Genomic DNA, 20,103 nt, shown 5'->3' with positions numbered 1-20,103 from the left:
TGGATCTACACTGAACAAAAATATCAACGCAACATGTACAGAGGGAAAAAAGTATTTGATCCCCTGCTGATTTTGTACGTTTGCCCACTGACAAAGAAATGATCAGTCTATAATTTTAATGGTAGGTTTATTTGAACAGTGAGAGACAGAATAACAACAACAAAAAATCCTGAAAAACGCATGTCAGAAATGTTATAAATTGATTTGCATTATAATGAGGGAAATAAGTATTTGACCCCCTCTCAATCAGAAAGATTTCTGGCTCCCAGGTGGTAACGAGTTGAGATTAGGAGCACACTCTTAAAGGGAGTGCTCCTAATCTCAGTTTGTTACCTGTATAAAAGACACCTGTCCACAGAAGCAATCAATCAGATTCCAAACTCTCCACCATGGCCAAGACCAAAGAGCTCTCCAAGGATGTCAGGGACAAGATTGTAGACCTACACAAGGCTGGAATGGGCTACAAGACCATCACCAAGCAGCTTGGTGAGAAGGTGACAACAGTTGGTGCAATTATTCGCAAATGGAAGAAACACAAAAGAACTGTCAATCTCCCTCGGCCTGGGGCTCTATGCAAGATCTCACCTCGTGGAGTTGCAATGATCATGAGAGCGGTGAGGAATCAGCCCAGAACTACACAGGAGGATCTTGTCAATGATCTCAAGGCAGCTGGGACCATAGTCACCAAGAAAACAATTGGTAACACAATACGCCGTGAAGGACTGAAATCCTGCAGCGCCCGCAAGGTCCCCCTACTCAAGAAAGCACATATACATGCCCATCTGAAGTTTGCCAATGAACATCTGAATGATTCAGAGGACAATGGTATGGGCAGGCATAAGCTACTGACAACGAACACAATTGCATTTTATCAATGGCAATTTGAATGCAGAAAAATACCATGACGAGATCCTGAGGCCCATTTTTTTTTTTAAAGGTGTCTGTGACCAACAGATACATATCTGTATTCCTAGTCATGTGAAATCCATAAATGATGGCCTAATACATTTATTTCACTTGACTGATTTCCTCATTTGAACTGTAACTCAGTAAAATCTTTGAAATTGTTGCATGTTGCGTTTATGTTTTTGTTCAGTATATTTTATAGCTAACAAGGTAGAACAGTTCAATTATTATGAACACATCCTTCTGTCCATCTCCAACTGTTTGAACAGCATGCTGGCCTGTCCACTTTGTTCACATGTTGAACTCAAGTGTCCTAGCTTATTTCTCAGAATGAGAACAAGTTGGCAATTCTATACATAATTGTGTTTTATGCTTATTGCACATTTATAAAACAGACTAGACAAATATTGTCACATTGTGTTTTGGTGTCCAAATGATTGATTCTGTTGGACCAAACCTCTAATGCAAATAGCGAGTTGAAACCCCTTGTCTGAGAGGAAAAAGTGATATCTCATCTTTGTTGTTGCGAGTGGCAGGCCCCCAACAGCTGCAACCGACCATAGAAATATAATCCATAGATGGCAGTTCCCATTGAAGTCAAGACTGGCATCCATTGCTAGTGTACCCAGTCAAATTACCAGGGTATGAGGTTACAACACCCTTCTATGGATTATATGTCTATGGCCACAAAGCAACAAGCTGTAGCCTATATTTGTCTCGCAAGCTGCCCAAACTGCAGCGTTGCCGACTGTATACATACCTGTAAGTGCCAAAATAAAGGAAACACTTGAGTAAACAAGGGATACAAAGTATATGTTATGGTGTGAGGTGCATTCTCCTGGCATGGTTTAGGTCCACTTGTAGAATCTATGCCAAGGCGCGTTGAAGCTGTTCTGGCAGCTCGTGGTGGCGCAAACACCCTTTTAAGGCACTCAATGTAGGTGTTACCTTAATTTTGTGCTTGTGATTAAACTTAAATCCACAGTTATTTTTTTATAAACTATTGATTCTCTGTGGCTAAATGATGCTCTCTGGTGTATTTTGAACATTGAGAGCGGGCTCCTGTGGTTGGAAAATAAAATATAATAATACAATGTTTTTGCCTCTTGGGCCCAGCCCCTGACTCACACAATTGACCAGTCACATGTATTTATTATGCAGTTTTTATTTGATGTTTTATTAATCAGTTACCCAATCAAGGCAGGGCCCCCCCCCAGTTACCCACGTGGGCCCCTACCTCCTCTCCTCCCTCCTGAAGATTAGCAGAGTGGCAGCAGCAGCAGCAGGCTGTCTACACTCATTCAGAGCAGGCTCCTGAGTCTTCCTGTGGTTGGCGCTTGCAGTGAAAAAATATAAAATATATACTACATATATAATAATGTTTTTATTTTAATTTCATATTTTTATATTTTTTGCTGCCTCTTGGGCCCCCCATGGGCCAGGGCCCAGGGGCTTCATTAATCTGGCTCTGCACACGGCACAAAAGGCACTAAGGAGATGAGACCGTTACGACAACATGAGAGCAACTGGACATAAATGCTCATAAAAATGAAAAAAAAATGAAATACTTGATTCTTGTAATACAGGTATTTGGAATATCATGCAAAAACATACATTAGAATTAATCAAATTAATTTGATATATCGCCCAGCCCTAATTTGCACTTCTTGAATCTTTCGTCATGACATTACTGGGTTTCTCTAGTCATCCGGGGATCTGAAACATATGGTTGATGACGTCTCATAGGAAACACCAAACTCTCTCCCTCCCACAAACAAACCAAAAGATCACAGATTCAGCCATGACTGAAATATAAATTGAAATAGCCTACACAAATTTGCTATCTTAATTTGACCGGTTTCTCACAGCTGGAAAATAATCATGCAGCAACAGAAAATGTGAATTATTATGTGGATTATAATTAATGGACATTTTTGTAGTGGTTGATACAATTTTCTTTAGGGCAAATCAAGTCTGACATGTGAAAGTGGAAATTACAAACTTTAGAAGCCTTCAATAGACTGCAATTTGCATTTCCTGCTGCGCAGGAAAATTCTCTGAAATAACAGAGTGATCGAATTAAGAGAGTAAAATCTGTAGATTTGTATTTTGATCCCAATGTCACAGTTTATTTTGACTACTGGAACGGTTAAGATGCTGTGATTTCTTGAACGGTTCTCAAATCTTGAGATTTGCAATTAGAAAACCCAGCCCCATTATTCCCATGCTACTAAATTATGTTTTCTCACGTTGAAAGGACTTATGTTTGATGTTTTGAAGACGAGGCAAGACGACATTATCAGTTACTCTCTCAGGATGTCTTTTACTATAACAGCCCTTTGCCAAGCCTCGACAGCCAGACTCACATGTTCAATCGTCCTATGTACACACAGACATGCATGGTCATTATCTCACAGTCTCCTTTCCCACGTTAGGGGCTCTCATGGTATGTGTTGAAGGCCCACAGAGGCCCGTCTCAAAGCAGCCCAGACACACGGCTGCTTGTGCTACTTAAACCCAAGGCAGACGCAGGGATTACACTACGTGACCAAAAGTATGTGGACACCTGTTCTTCGAACATCTCATTCCAAAATCATGGCCATTAATATGGAGTTGGTCCCCCCTTTGCTGCTATACCAGCCTCCACTCTTCTGGGAAGGCTTTCCTCTAGATGTTGGAACATTGCTGCGGGGACTTTTTTTCCATTCAGCCACAAAAGCATTAGTGAGGTTGGGCACTGATGTTTGGTGATTAGGCCTGGCTCGCAGTTGGCGTTCCAATTCATCCCAAAGATGTTCAATGGAGTTGAGGTCAGGGCTCTGTGCAGGCCAGTCAAGTTCTTCCACACAAATCTCATCAAACCACTTCTGTATGGGCCTCGCTTTGTGCACGGGTGCATTGTTATGCTGAAACGGGAAAGGGCCTTCCTCAAACTGTTGCCACAAAGTTGGAAGCACGGAATCGTCTACAATCTGTAGCGTTAAGATTTCCCTCCACTGGAGCTAAGGGGCCTAGCCCGAACCATGAAAAACAGCCCCATACCATTATTCCTCCTCCACCAAACATTAGTTGGCACTATACAGTTGGAACTATTTATTGAGGCAAGTAGTGTTCTCCTGGCGTCCGCCAAACCCAGATTCGTCCGTCGGACTGCCAGATGGTGAAGCGTGATTCATCACTCCAGAGATCGCGTTTACACTGTTCCAGAGTCCAATGGCGGCGAGCTTTACACCACTCCAGCTGACGCTTGGCATTGTGCATGAGGATCTTAGGCTTGTGTGTGGCTGCTCGGCCATGAAAACCTATTTCATGAAGCTCCCGACGAACAGTTCTTGTGCTGACATTGCTTCCAGAGGCAGTTTGGAACTTGGTAGTGAGTGTTGCAACCGAGGACAGATGATTTTGCTCTTCAGTCCTCGGTGGTCCTGTTCTTTGAGCTTGTGTGGCCTGCCACTTCGCAGCTGACCCGTTGTTGCTCTTAGACATTTTCACTTCACAATACGAGCACTTACAGTTGACCGGGGCAGCTCTAGTAGGGCAGAAATTTGGTGAACTGACTTGTTGGAGAGGTGTCATCCTATGATGGTGCCACGTTGAAAGTCACTGAGCTCTTCAGTAAGTCCATTCTACTGCCAATGTTTGTCTATGGAGATTGCATGGCAGTGTGCTCAATTTAATGCACCTGTCAGCAACGGGTGTGGCTGAAATAGCCGAATCCACTAATTTATAGGGGCATCCACATACTTTTGTATTTATAGTGTGGATCCTTCAACATAAAGCATGTATTGCTAATGGCATGCAGTGGAGTTAATGAGGTTTATTTGCCACTCAAATAATAGCAAGGAATGATGCACCCTCACTACTTTCAGTGAGACTGTGGGAAACAGATGCAATGTTCAGTCTTTTCTAAGAAGAAGAAGAAGAGCCATGGACAATGGCCATAATCAGTGGTGTAAAAAGTACCCAATTTTCATACTTGAGTAAAATTAAAGATACCGTAATAGAAAATGACTCAAGTAAAAGTAAAATCACCCAGTAAAATACTACTTGAGTAAAAGTCTAAAAGTATTTGGTTTAAAATGTACTTAAGTATCAAAAGTAAAAGTATAAATCATTTCCAATTCCTTATATTAAGCAAACCAGATGGCACCATTTTATTGTTTTTTATTTATTCACGGATAGCCAGGGGCACGCTCCAATTCAGACATCATTTACAAACGAAGCATGTGTTTAGTGAATCTGCCAGATCAGAGGTAGTACAGATGACCAGGGATATTCTCTTGATAAGTGTGTGAATTGGACAATTTTCTTGTCCTGCTAAGCATTCAAAATGTAATGAGTACTTTTGGGTGTCAAGGTTGTGTGTGGAGTAAAAAGTACAATATTTTCTTAAAGAATTTAGTTCAGTAAAAGTAAAAGTAGTGAAAAATATAAATATTAAAGTAAAGTACAGATACCCCAAAAAACTACTTAAGTAGTACTTTAAAGTATTTTACTTAAGTACTCTACACCACTGGCCATATTAACCCACTGTGGGAGAGAATGAGTGATCTGTTCATCAACACTAATAAAGAACTTTGACGTGGAAATTGCAGATGGGTTTTTCCCAGTATTTAATTGAGTCATAGTGAGCATGGCGTGTCTGACTCTGAACTCATACTGCCGCATAGTGAGTATGGCGTGTCTGACTCTGAACTCATACTGCCGCATAGTGAGCATGGCGTGTCTGACTCTGAACTCATACTGCCGCATAGTGAGCATGGCGTGTCTGACTCTGAACTCATACTGCCGCATAGTGAGCATGGCGTGTCTGACTCTGAACTCATACTGCCGCATAGTGAGCATGGCGTGTCTGACTCTGAACTCATACTGCCGCATAGTGAGCATGGCGTGTCTGACTCTGAACTCATACTGCCGCATAGTGAGTATGGTGCGTTTGACTCTGAACTTATACCGACGCAACACAAAATACAGTTTGTTAGATCAACATTTCAAAGGTCAGAATGTTCACTTTCAGTTGACGGAGCACCTCCATAGTTGTGAGACCGTCACAAAGCCGTAGCCTCCATGTGGGACAGCGAAGGAGATCGACAGAGTGAGCTAACCCAAATACTGCAGTGAGTCTTCCCTCCTCTGTAGCTTGCTGCCTCTGTTCCAGTGCCCATCCCTCCTCCCTGCCCTCTATTGTCATTGTGCGTGGCTGAGGGCTGACTCAGCGATTGTGCAGCTACTAGGCAGGATGACTCACTGCTGGAAGTCAACACAACATCCCCTTTGACCCACTTAACATGCACAGCCATACCACGGCCCTGCTGGAAACAGGCCGACACACTTTCCCTAACTATTTATTACTCAGTAATGGAGCTAACAGTTATTTGGATATCTACATTCAGTATCACGCAGGGACATTCCTGTAATAGAGATAAGTGGTGAAATTGGTGCAGTCTTGGGGTTATTATTGATCGTTTGTTCTTGAGGGGAACGATGCTTTTCACATCATAACTGACCAAGGAAGGTTTGCCTCTGAAAAGAGGGGAATTGTGCTGATGGTCTGGAGGAGCTGGATACTGCAGACACTTTCATGGACGCTCAGTGTCTAGCCAGTCACACCCTAGTCGCTTTCCTTCTAAATATGGTGCCCTCCTCTCCAGTGTTGTGCCTTTGTAGGTGTAGTTGGCTGGCAGTGTGGTTAGAAGGCCTTTGGTACTAGCAGAGAGCATTTTTCAGATTTCTTGGCAATCAGCTGTTTTAGTATTCTACTACCATTAGCATTGAAATGAGAGAGGGAAGGAGATTTTGCCATTTTGATCCAGAGCCTCTGGCGATTGCTGCAGTTACAGTGCAGGATGGGGTGTGGAGGGAGGAATTCTTGTCATGAAAGCTTAGAAAGGCATAAATTCTGAGCATAATGAATTCAACATCACACTTGCCTCGATAAAGAGAATATGGGGGAAAAAACACAGCTCTTCACTTTAAGTTGACGTTATAATGTTGTCTGTACCCAAACAATTCGAGCTTCTACTTCTAAAGATTCACCTTTCCAGAAACAAGTCTCTCACTGTTGCCGCTTGCTATAGACCTCCCTCTGCCCCCAGCTGTGCCTTCGATACCATATGTGAATTGATTGCCCCCCCCATCTATCTTCAGAGCTCATGCTACTAGGTGACCTAAACTGGGACATGCTTAACACCAAGGCTATCCTACAATCTAAGCTTGATGCCCTCAATCTCACACAAATGATCAATGATCCTACCAGGTACAACCCCAAATCCGTAAACACGGGCACCCTCATAGATGTCATCCTAACTAACTCGCCCTCCAAATACACCTCTGCTGTTTTCAATCAAGATCTCAGCGATCACTGCCTCATTGCCTGCATCCGTAATGGGTCTGCGACCAAACGACCACCCCTCATCACTGTCAAACGCTCCCTAAAACACTTCTGCGAGCAGGCCTTTCTAATCGACCTGGCCGGGGTATCCTGGAAGGACATTGACCTCATCCCATCAGTAGATGATGCCTGGCTATTCTTTAAAAGTGCCTTCCTCACCATCTTAAATAAGCATGCCCCACTCAAAAAAATGAGAACTAGGAATAGATATAGTCCTTGGTTCACTCCAGACCTGTCTGCCCTTGATCAGCACAAAAACATCCTGTGGCGTTCTGCATTAGCATCGAATAGCCCCCGTGATATGCAACTTTTCAGGGAAGTTAGGAACAAATATACACAGGCAGTTAGAAAAGCCAAGGCTAGCGTTTTCAAGCAGAAATTTGCATCCTGTAGTACTAACTCAAAAAAGTTCTGGGACACTGTAAAGTCCATAGAGAATAAGAGCACCTCCTCCGAGCTGCCCACTGCTTTGAGGCTAGGAAACACTGTTACCACCGATAAATCCACTATAATTGAGAATTTCAAGAAGCATTTCTCTACAGCTGGCCATGCTTTCCACCTGGCTACCACTACCCCGGTCAACTGCCCGGGACCCTCCACAGCAACCTGCCAAAGCCCTCACCATTTCTCCTTCTCCCAAATCCAGATAGCTGATGTTCTAAAAGAGCTGCAAAATCTGGACCCATACAAATCAGCCGGGCTAGACAATCTGGACCCTCTCGTTCTAAAATTATCTGCTGAAATTGTTGCAACCCCTATTACTAGCCTGTTCAACCTCTCTTTCGTATCGTCTGAGATTCCCAAAGATTGGAAAGCTGCTGCGGTCATCCCCCTCTTCAAAGGGGGTGACACTCTAGACCCAAACTGCTACAGACCTATATCTATCCTACCCTGTCTTTCTAAGGTCTTCGAAAGCCAAGTTAATAAACAGATTACCGACCATTTCGAATCCCACCGTACCTTCTCCGCTATGCAATCTGGTTTCAGAGCTGGTCATGGGTGCACCTCAGCCACGCTCAAGGTCCTAAATGACATCATAACCCCATCGATAAGGGCCATTACTGTGCAGCCGTATTCATCGACCTGGCCAAGGCTTTTGACTCTGTCAATCACCACATTCTTATTGGCAGACTCGACAGCCTTGGTTTCTCAAATGATTGCCTCGCCTGGTTTACCAACTACTTCTCTGATAGAGTTCAGTGTGTCAAATCGGAGGGCCTGTTGTCCGGACCTCTGGTAGTCTCTATGGGGGTGCCACAGGGCTCAATTCTCGGGCCGACTCTCTTCTCTGTATACATCAATGATGTTGCTCTTGCTGCTGGTGATTCTCTGATCCACCTCTACGCAGACGATGCCATTCTGTATACTTCTGGCCCCTCTTTGGACACTGTGTTAACTAACCTCCAGACGAGCTTCAATGCCATACAACTCTCCTTCCGTGGCCTCCAACTGCTCTTAAACGCAGGTAAAACTAAATGCATGCTATTCAATTGATCACTGCCCGCACCTGCTCGCCTGTCCAGCATCACTACTCTGGATGGCTCTGACTTAGAATACGTGGACAACTACAAATACCTGGGTGTCTGGTTAGACTGTAAACTCTCCTTCCAGACTCACATTAAGCATCTCCAATCCAAAATTAAATCTAGAATCGGCTTCCTATATTGCAACAAAGCATCCTTCACTCATGCTGCCAAACACACCCTCGTAAAACTGACCATCCTACCGATCCTCGACTTCGGTGATGTCATCTACAAAATAGCCTCCAACACTCTACTCAACAAACTGGATGCAGTCTATCACAGTGCCATCCATTTTGTCACCAAAGCCCCATACACTACCCACCATTGCGACCTGTACGTTCTCGTTGGTTGGCCCTCGCTTCATACTCATCGACAAACCCACTGGCTACAGGTTATCTACAAGTCTCTGCTAGGTAAAGCCCCGCCTTATCTCAGCTCACTGGTCACCATAGCAGTACCCACTTGTAGCACGCGCTCCAGCAGGTATATCTCACTGGTCACCCCCAAAGCCAATTCCTCCTTTGGTCGTCTTTCCTTCCAGTTCTCTGCTGCCAATGACTGGAACGAACTGCAAAAATCACTGAAGCTGGAGACTCATATCTCGCTCACTAGCTTTAAGCACCAGCTGTCAGAGCAGTTCACAGATCACTGCACCTGTACATAGCCCATCTGTAAACAGCCCATCTATCTACCTACCTCATCCCCATACTGTATTTATTTATTTATCTTGCTCCTTTGCACCCCAGTATCACTATTTGCACATTCATCTTCTGCACATCTACCATTCCAGTGTTTTAATTGCTATATTGTAATTACTTCGCCACCATGGCCTATTTATTGCCTTAACTTACCTCATTTGCACTCACTGTATATAGACTTTTTTTGTTTTCTTTTGTTCTACTGTATTATTGACTGTATGTGTTGTTTATGCCACGTGTAACTCTGTGTTGTTGTATATGTCGCACTGCTTTGCTTTATCTTGGCCAGGTCGCAGTTGCAAATGAGAACTTGTTCTCAACTAGCCTACTTGATTAAATAAAGGTGAAATATATAAAATAAAATAATAAATAATACCGTACCTACAATATTCACAATACAAAATAGGGTAAGGCTATTCCAACTTTCCTGATGACAAAGGTGGTAGATTCTGTAGAAGTAATTTGAAAGTTCCACAGCTTAGATGTGTTATTTCATCAACTGTAAGAATACTTTCCCCCCTCCTTCTTTGCTTGGGTTGTGACACGTGCTTGGCACAAAGTGTGACCATGGCAACATCGTGCATCTGACCACAACTCCAGCATTCTCTCATTCGCTAGAAAGACCAACCCCCGCTCCGATTCCTGTCTCCTCGGAAAAGGATTTGCAAAGAAATTACATTCTCTGTTTAAGACATAATAAAAATGGTATCCGAGCAACGAGCAGGAATAAAAACACATCTCCCTGGGCTCTGCAAAAACAAAATGATTCAATTACTGCTCAAACACAGCTGTGATGGTCATGTCTTTCCTCTGTGAGCAGGGCTCTGGACTCAGGTTATTTCTGGCTACTCTGACTCCAGTCAGTAGCCACCAGTATATACTATTGAATGGCTAAACTGATAGGTGCACAGGACAGATATCTCAACAGGCCTCTGTTCTAAGCTGAGCTGCCTTCAGACCCAGGCTCTGATCAAAGATCTGCAGTCGGTCTGCCATATGGGAACTCATTCATCACCTCTGTTTATCAATAACATTCTCATCATCAGAGTGTAAACAAATCTGAAGTCAAGGCAACCTTTTGATTTTGATTGTAGAAAAACCAGAGCATTCCATTGGAGCGGGTCCCTGCCTAATATGGAAAGGAGAGAGAGGGTCCGCTTCTCAACTCCTTCCCTTAACTCCTTTACCCTGCACAGCTTTTTCATTCTCGTCTTTAATTCTGTAGTTATGGATGGATCAACATTTATAGAATGGTTAACTGGAGGAAAATGGGGGAGGGTCATGCTTTTTCAGTGAAGGGGAGGGTTTAGTATTTTTTAAATCTAGTCCAGGGGAGGGTCATGTAATTTGTAATTGATAAAATGTCTATATTTCTCAGTGTGGTAGAATTAGATGCTTATTAGGCTATATATCGATGTGTGCCCGATGCCGCCCATGATCTCTGATTCAACGCTGGGCACGCAATATTAAGTGTGCCTATTTTTTGGGGATAGGCCTAGTCCAAAAATGCATTATCTTGCGCGCGGACTAGCCTATAGCCCCAGGGTTCCCCAACTGGCGGCCCAAGTCCGAATTTGACCCCCGACCATCCGCTCAAGATTAAATCGGCCCACGACTGAATCTAGTTGATGATCCCTGTTATAGCCTATGTTCAGTTCAGTTTGAGAAGGAGAGCGCAAAGATGAGGAGGACCGGAGGTCAACTTTGATAGTTTGCTACTACTATAATAGATTTTATTAAAAACAATATATTTCTTGCCCATTATGTATTTATCAGAGTTATTGACCTCACAATAAGCCAGTTTCGAATAACTTACATTGTGGTGCTGAAACTTGAAGCAGCAGCCGCGGCACAATCAATCGGAAATGGACAGCTCATGGTGCTGAAAGAAGGCAAATTCGAGTAGGCATAATTGATTTTCACCGTACTCATTTTTAATTAGACTTTACTAACAACAGGAGGGCTTTGTGTTAGAGCATATGTCTTCCTATTTAAGAAATAAGAGGTAGGCCTACCTGTTTTACAGACAAAATTAGGCTATAGGCTGCTATACCCATTGATTTGTCTGTCAATTCCTCCACCCACCATGCACTCTTTAAATAACCTACCTCTGTGTCAGTGAAGGCTGGAATTGAGAGCGTATGAGAAGGTTTGCATGCCATAGGCTTACATTTAATTACAGAAAACGGCAAAAAGCACAGGCCTACCCATTGTTAGTTTAAGATTTAGAAGAATATAAGGATTGGTTATATAAAGTTATCTATAACAGCGCTTAGGTCTGCGATGCTGTATGCTAGAAACAAGCTGTAAAATACCCGGGAAAGATGTGACTCTGGTGCATAAGGGGACGTCATTGTTTTCGTTTCTTTGACGTTCAGCGGCTGAGCTACAACCTTCTATAGCTGAGGAGACAAAATTGACTTTGCTTTGGAAGTAATCTAATTCTGTCACTAGGAATTGAGCTATTCACTTTCTGTGTAGAAAATGTTTAAACCCAGACAGCATTTAGGGAAACACTTGTTACCTACACTAGCTGGGTTAAGCCACGGAAGAAGAGTAGCCAGCAGTTAAAGCTTAAACTCTTCTGCATCAGTAGGCTTAATCTGTCTGGGGTGGAAAGGTAGGCCTAACCTTTGAAAGTAACATGCTCAGATTCCTTATGACATCTCAGATGTAATTATTTGCAAACAAGGAGAGTATCGATGCAAACATGTCACACTGATTTGGCATTGCAGAAATATGATGAGATGAACACATGGACCTATCTCTCTGTCCATTCTTAGCATGTCATTTCTGTCATTTGTGTGGTATTAAAAAAAGATTCTGCTAATATGTCAAATGACACAGAATTGCATGAAATACGATGATAGGCTAATGCAATGCTTTTACTATAAAGGATATCTTTCCACCCTTACTCTTGTCCACAGTGGTCTGCGAACCCACAACCTTCTGGCCCGCAGCCCTGTACACTATCAAAATTCCTGTGTTGCCATGTAATGCGTACAGGACGAAAGACTGTTTTTAAAACGGCATATCTAAGGCTCTGGTCTGTCCAAGAAGTGATGGTAAACGGTATAGACATGTTCTCTGCTATCCACTTTGTTTTAGTTGTTATTTTGGGCATAGGTGAGGGTCACTCTTATTTTTTTTCAAGCGTTCAGGGATGGTTTAGGGGGAGGGCCATCCATTTAAATTTCAGGGAGGTCCGATTTTCTCCATGTAAGTAACCCTTATCATAAATAACGTTCACAACCTTAACGTTCGATAAGGCAACACTAGTTTCACCACTAGGTTAATGGGTACTTTTAAATGATGGTCTCAGACCTTTATTCACCTTTACAGTTAAGAAACCGTCCTGTATTGCTGTGGTGTTGGGACAGAGAGACGGTAGGGTACAGGTGAAAGAAGGACAGGTTTGTGTGGCTAGAGGCTACCATTAGGGGCCTGTAAAAGTGTAGTTTGCACAGATGGATGCTGTAGCTAGGGGGTATGTGGATGGAGGGAGCTATGAAAACATAAGGACCTCATAAAAGGGAGGCAGGGATAAGTGGAAAAGAGGGACATGCCCTAAAGTCCAGAAATGCACGTTTGGAGTTCACTCTAAATGTCATGGAAATATTTCAAAAATAGGAACTAACCTCAATGAAAGTATATTAGTGTTTACTTTTGCTGCAGGGGTGGTTAGTGTTCATATTCCAGCTCAATGTGTTTAATGAGAGGAACTCTATCCATGGGCCAGGCAGGGGAACATCCATGGTCAGGAGTCTTGTCTGTGTGGGCTAGACACAAATAGGCAAAATAGGCACCCAATTGAGAAGTATACCACACATTGAAAATGGACTTGGCCTTGTACTCAAATTGTTACAATATCTTGAGTCTTTCCCCCCCTAAACGTTTTGTGGTGTTATCATTTGGCTAAAACACATATGATTATGAATGCCTGAAATGGAAGCTAACCTCTCTTCATCTTGACTGGAGAGCTGCAGCTCTGCTGTAAACGTTCTCTACAAAAACCAAACGTTATGTAACCGTTAAATAGACATACTGTGAGTTTGTTGTACCCGTGGCAGTGTTGAATTGCCTTCTCTTTTTGGAAATTCATAAAGCCCCAGATTGTCTGTCTGGTTTCCAGGCCTCTGGTTTCTATCACGAGAGTTTCTCTCTGCTCTACTTGTTAGCTTTGGAACATTTACACAGTAACTCTATCTCTTCTCCATGATCCCTCTTCCGGCCCTGATTGTACATACTTGTGTATGTGCGCTGTGCATTCAGCAGGCCAACACAAAGGACTCTGAACCCCGAAATTACAGCTGACTGTTTTCTTTGAACCCTGTTTAGATATAAAGTTGACATAAGTGAAGCGGACATGAAAACACAATTTGTCCTGCTGTTACTGTTTAAAATAGGATGTATAAAACTGGTTTCCTCTTCTCAGTGGAGTCGCTGCTTTGAATATATTTATTTTATAACTGTGCTGAATAGGAACACAGTGAAGCCAGACTAAATAAACGTGAAATAAAGGATGCTGTCTCTGCCACCACAGATGCTTTATTACGAATAAACTTCAAAAAGCATTAACCTTATTATACAGAATGCCCTCAAGGACATGATGCATCTTATATTTAATGCAAACAGTAGTAAAATAATACACTAGCCATCCCAGGATCAGATGTAATGTTGGTATGGGAGGAATGCTTAAAAAAAAATAGATATATCTGAAACCGATGTTGTCTGCTCAGAGCAGGATGCCATGGTTGAGAAAGCTGGTAGCATTTAAAATGTTGTGCTGCTGAGAGCAGTACTGCAGACTGTTTACTGCATGAGATCTGCAGTGTAACACAGTCATGTCCAATTACGCTCCCTGGGCCGGCTCCTAGGGCCTGTATGGGCTCTCTGAAGCACCTTCACACTCCACTCCACTCCAACCTCTCTGTGTGGACACCAAGAAGCCCATAGAGACACCATTAACCAACACGTTAACCCTTTGAGGAAGGAGATCCTACAATGTTCTATTTTGGAATGTTACAGTTAATTGAAAGAGATGATGATCACTGGAGAGTTGATATTGTGACACCGGTATTCCACAAAGGGTTAAACCTCATGGACACCAGGGCAAATACACAAAACCTAAAGGGCAGCATGAGAAGTGGGTTGTACAGATTTGAGCACTGTACTCGCAATAAATCTTTAACTCTGCTTGTATGTGCAAATGACATTTTATTACATTTGGATGGATGACCACTTTGCACACAATCAGTCAATTAATGGGCCTTCATGAGCAAGAACAAACACATACATACATATGCATGCATTTATAGCCTATGATGTGCCCATAAACAAACCTTAGTCTATCCATTGTTTGGCTAAACCTGCAGACACGCAAACAGATGCACGTAGGCACCGTGCCTATATTTTAGACTATATCTTTTGTGTGTTATATGTTCAAATTATCTCTGAATTCCTTTTATAGGGCAGGATGGTGTATATGGGATTTTTGCTCAGTGAAAATATGGAAGTAATTAGAGATACCAAGCGAACATTGCTCAATCGTTGTGGGCTAAACAGCAAAGCAACTGTGGCTTGTGAGGTGCCCCAAAGGCATGCAGATGTATATTTTGTTTGTTGAAAATCTGACCAAAAGAAGGCAAATAATCAACAAAACATAATTGAATAAATGATTACTGTTGTTGGTGGTGTTCCACTGAGCATGGAGACAAAGAACCACTATGGCTGAACTTTTCTTTATTTACAGTAATTGGTTCCATACACATGTACTGTATACACTGTTATAGGTTGCGGTTCATACAGCATGGTCGCTTCTGGTACATTTATGTAGAAAGTAGTACTTACCCCTTTCTTCTTGTCCACTTATCCAGGATGAGTTTCATCCGTTCATCGAGGCCCTTCTGCCGCATGTGCGTGCCTTCGCCTACACCTGGTTCAACCTGCAGGCGCGCAAACGCAAGTACTTCAAGAAGCACGAGAAGAGGATGACTAAGGACGAAGAGCGGGCAGTGAAGGACGAGCTGCTGGGAGAGAAGCCCGAGGTCAAGCAGAAGTGGGCGTCGCGTCTGCTGGCCAAACTGCGCAAGGACATCCGGCCTGAGTGCCGCGAGGACTTTGTGCTGTCCATCACGGGGAAGAAGCCCCCCTGCTGCGTCCTCTCTAACCCAGACCAGAAGGGCAAGATGAGGAGGATCGACTGCCTGCGTCAGGCCGACAAGGTATGGAGGCTGGACCTGGTCATGGTCATCCTGTTCAAAGGCATCCCGCTGGAGAGCACGGACGGAGAGCGCCTGGTCAAGGCGGGGCCGTGCAACAACCCCATCCTCTGTGTCCAGCCACACCACATCAGCGTCTCGGTCAAGGAGCTGGACCTCTACCTGGCCTACTTCGTACAGGAGAGAGGTACTGCACTGCACTCACATTCTCGCTAGTGTTTTATCAAAGGTTCCTTGTGCATCAGTGTCATGTCAGTGGAGGAAGTCTACATAGATGCTGTGGCGTAGTGAAAAACTGTTGACTCAGAGGAGGATCTTTTGAACAACCACTTTACTGAGTCACACAGCGCTGTAGAAGTTGGTCTTGAGAGAGCGAGGGGATACCTAGTCGGTTGTACAACTGAATGCATTCAACTGAATAGTGTCTTGTGCATTCAACCGAGCCCCTCTGACTCAGAGAGGTGCGAGGGATTGTCTGAATGGGGGTTAACTGCCTTGCTCAAGGGCAGAACAGCACATTTTAGCACCTTGCCAGCTCAGGGATTTGAACCAGAAACATTTCAATTACTGGCCCAGCGATCTTAACCACTAAGCTACCTGCCGCCCCGAGAGAGCGAGAGAGACAGATAGTTAGCGAGAGAGAGAGAGAGAGAGAGAGAGCAAGCGAGAGAGAGAGAGAGAGAGACAGATAGTTAGCGAGAGAGAGAGAGAGAGAGCAAGCGAGAGAGAGAGAGAGAGAGAGAGAGAGAGAGAGAGAGAGAGAGAGAGAAGAAAGTAGAAAGAGAGAAATTAACTGGAGCCAAGTCCTGACAGTGTAAATCATTTTAAATGAGCATGGATTTCGAACGCCAGCCTCAGAGATGTGTTAAAATGTACAGTGTTTAATAAAAGGGTGTAGCCTGGTAGTTAGAGGGGAAAGCTGGGCACCAGTTGATGCACAGACAGGCAGGCAGGGTGCCTCTCAGGGCTAGAGCCAGCAGCCAGGAGCCATCAGCCAGGGCCACTCTCTGCATCCTCTCTGCTACTTGGCTCAGAGTGGGGTGACCTGGCAGGCTGGTTGGGACCCATGGCAGAGGCCAAGGAGGAGCTGTCCCATCAGAGGAGACAGCCCTTCCCTGGCCCCTGCCATAGGTCTCAACCAGCCTGCCAGGTAACCAGTAGGATAGACACACAATGAGCCTGTGCGCCCACTATTAAGCAAATAGGCTGTTCTATTAGACCTCTTTAGTGGCAGGCAGGAGCAAAGCCTGTCATCAAATAAAATTATGATCATAAAAAAGAAATCATCTGCTACTGTCAGCCTGCAAACAGTTTTGAATGCAAACAGTGCAAACAGTTTTGAAATGTTATGGGAAGCAATTGGCTCCATATGCAGGTAAAATAATCATTTTGCTGTACGATATACTGAATGCAGGGAACCAGCACTGCAGAAGACCCTCCTCAGCCACTCTGTGTGTGAGCAGAGCAGACAGACAGGGTCTTCTCTATGGCCTGCTTGTGTGTGTGTGTGTGTGTGTGTGTGTGTGTGTGTGTGTGTGTGTGTGTGTGTGTGTGTGTGTGTGTGGTGTGTGTGTGTGTGTGTGTGGGGGGGGGAGCAGTGGAGTGTGTGTTTATGTGGGCATCTGAGCGGTCAGTGTGTCAAGATGATCGAGAGTGAGCCTGAGGGGGTGATGGGTGTGTGTGTGTGTGTATATGTGTGTGTCTCCACACAGCCTGTCAGACGGCGATCACACAGCTCAGATTCACACACCGGCGTCTCTACCATCCCTCTGCAGCTACGGACGCTCTCATTCATCACCTTCTATCATGTCACCAGCAATATCATCCTGCAATATACATACAGTACTGTACAGTACAGAACTCCCCCATACACCCGAGCCCACCCTGTGGGGGTTCCCTGCTATGCACACTGTCCTGGTGTGATTTTTTTGTCTATGTGTGTGTTGTGTTACATTATCAGTAATTGCTTTAATTTTGCTATATATTCTTAGCTGAATAATAATAATAATATAATAAGACTTTTCAAGCTTGTTAGCTTAGTTTATTTTCTTCTTAATTATTAACATGTTTTATTTAGGATTTTGTCCACGTTTGACTCTGAATATGATAGCTGAAATCCTTTCTGTGCTAGTCAGTCTCAGGTCAATCTGCCCCTGCCCCTTTCTGTGCTGGTCAATCTGCCCCAGAACAAGGCAGTTAACTCACTGTTTCCCGGTAGGCTATCATTGTAAATAAACATTTGTTCTTAACTGACTTGCCTAGTTAAATAAAGGTAAAAAATCTGCTGTATTTGTTTAGATCGAATAAATATGTCTGTTCCTGAGGTGAACGGAAAAAGGAAGATGGCAGAGAGAGGAAGAAGAGATGGAAGCCTGATAGCTGAGCTAGTGCTGGAAATTATTTCTGTCCTCAGCTGTGAGCTCCCAGCTAGCACATAATGTTATGAGACCAGAGCTTCTTAGAGCTTGGTGAGAGCGTGGTTAACCTATGGTTAGTTTGCAAACACAACTTTCTGGGAATGGTGCAGGATAGTTGCTTGGCTTTGGAACATTCTCAGCACATTTACGGAAGTTGACAAAAAAACTTTATTTCAATGAAACTTTATTTCATTACCTTAACAGAACGTTGCTTAAAAGTTAAAACGTGGTTACATTTCATTTCAACTTTCGTAATGTACTAGGAACGTTCGTCAACTGGTTTCCTACAGGTTTCCTCATGGTTCTATTTAAAGTAATGTTCTCAAATTGTTCTGAGAATGTTAAGAAAACTTTCCAGAAAAACTTTAGTAACGTTAAGAGAATGTTCTAAGAATGTTATTTAAAAACATATTCATTCCGTTCTCAGCATCAACAAAACTCGCTCTATCCTTTATCTTGTTGCATTTGTTCACGTGTGTTGGCCGCACCCACTAATTGGCCACACCTGATCTTAAGGAGTGCTTGTTTCCTTTGAAATGGGGTCTGTTTGAATAGACTAAAATGAACAGCTTTGTATGCGCAAAAAACATGTCATGCTAGCTTCATCCTGGTGATGCATTGGACTAATTCCATCGATAGAGTGCAAAATATTATATGTTCAAATCTCACTGATGCCATGTCACAATCAAAAATAAATATTTTTGCATGATTAATGCCTGAGGAAATGAATTTCCATGTGTCCTATCTGTGTTTAGAGTAAAAAACAAAAACAAAAACGAAAATAAAAACTGAGCTGGCGGTGTTATTAAAAGTCTTAATGAAACATTCAGTGAAAGTTTTAAGGAAGTTATTCCAAGACCTATAATTTCCGTTCTCAGAGCGTTAATAAAACCTCCCAAGAAACTTTAAAGAAACCAGAGTAAAATGTTCTCAGAACCTCCCTGCAACCTAAAAATAAATGTTCCCAGAACAGGCGAAATGTTCACTTCAGTTTTACAATTCAGGAAACATATGGCTTCGTTCAACCTATATGGAACCAAAAACATACGTTCCCACAACTTCCAACTTCCATGGAACCAAATAAACTAGCTGGGCTGTGTGTCTGCCACTGATCTACCTCTGTCCTGGCTGGCTCTGGCCCCTCCCACCAGTAAACTCTTTTACCCCCCCCCCCCCCCCCCCCCCCCCCCGAGGCAACCTTCACCCTGAGATGTCTGGGTCATGGTGCAGCACAGCCTCCCTGTCACCTGACCTGCCTAATAGCCTACAAACCCCCTGGCTGTAAACACTCTGATAAGGAGCTGCAGCTTTTCACTTTCACTCAGACCAAAGAAAGAGGGAGGGTGGGAGGGAGGGAGGAGGCTAGTGCTGAGAGAGGGAAAGGAAAGGAAGGAGGGGGGAGAGAGGGAGGCCAGAGAGGCAACCAGTCAGCATTTGTTCTTAAAGGCACAGACCCCTCTTTCAGTTCCAATGATATGTTGTGCTCTGCTTCCTTCATCAGAGCTCTCTCTCCACCTCCTCCCTCCCTCCCTCCCTCCCTGATCTCATCTCTGGGTTGGACAGGGAGAGCAGTGTTAGCAGTGTTAAGCCATCAAACAGCAACACCAGCTGGGCTGTGTTGGTCCCTGCTCATTTGCTGGCCTGTGTTTTGGTATCTTTACTAATTGAGCAGAGTGCAGTACTCCCGCATGTATTGGATCCCCAAGGATGATGCTGGGTTAAAGCTTGTTGTTTTCTGCCTCTATGTTAATCAGGGTTTCATTTGCAGCAATAATGTGTTTACACAATCTCCCCTGTTTGGCTTATTACTCATATTTGTGTTAATAGTTTTTATTGCAGAATAAAAAATGATGACCCAATGTAACTGTGCCAACTCTTTTAACAGGTTCTACTTGTCTTCTGTCATTCAGAATTTTTCTTGTGTTTGAAGACTTTTTATTAAACTCA

At 43.5% G+C, this 20,103-nt stretch overlaps 1 protein-coding gene across 6 annotated transcripts in view; it reads left to right on the top strand.

The window, feature by feature from the left end:
* LOC115192542 (nuclear factor 1 C-type-like) overlaps positions 1-20,103 on the top strand; it is a 111,192-nt gene that overhangs the window by 25,394 nt on the left and 65,695 nt on the right. For all 6 annotated transcript variants that reach the window (XM_029751163.1, XM_029751166.1, XM_029751161.1 and 3 more), the window contains exon 2: positions 15,395-15,926. In XM_029751163.1, coding sequence (XP_029607023.1) covers positions 15,395-15,926 — 532 coding nt within the window. The remainder of the gene's footprint in view (positions 1-15,394; positions 15,927-20,103) is intronic.

Source organism: Salmo trutta, chromosome 4 (genome assembly GCF_901001165.1).
Source record: "Salmo trutta chromosome 4, fSalTru1.1, whole genome shotgun sequence".
Lineage (NCBI taxonomy): Eukaryota > Metazoa > Chordata > Actinopteri > Salmoniformes > Salmonidae > Salmo > Salmo trutta.
Note: the sequence above shows the minus strand (reverse complement) of the source record. Positions and strands in the feature narration are given on the sequence as shown.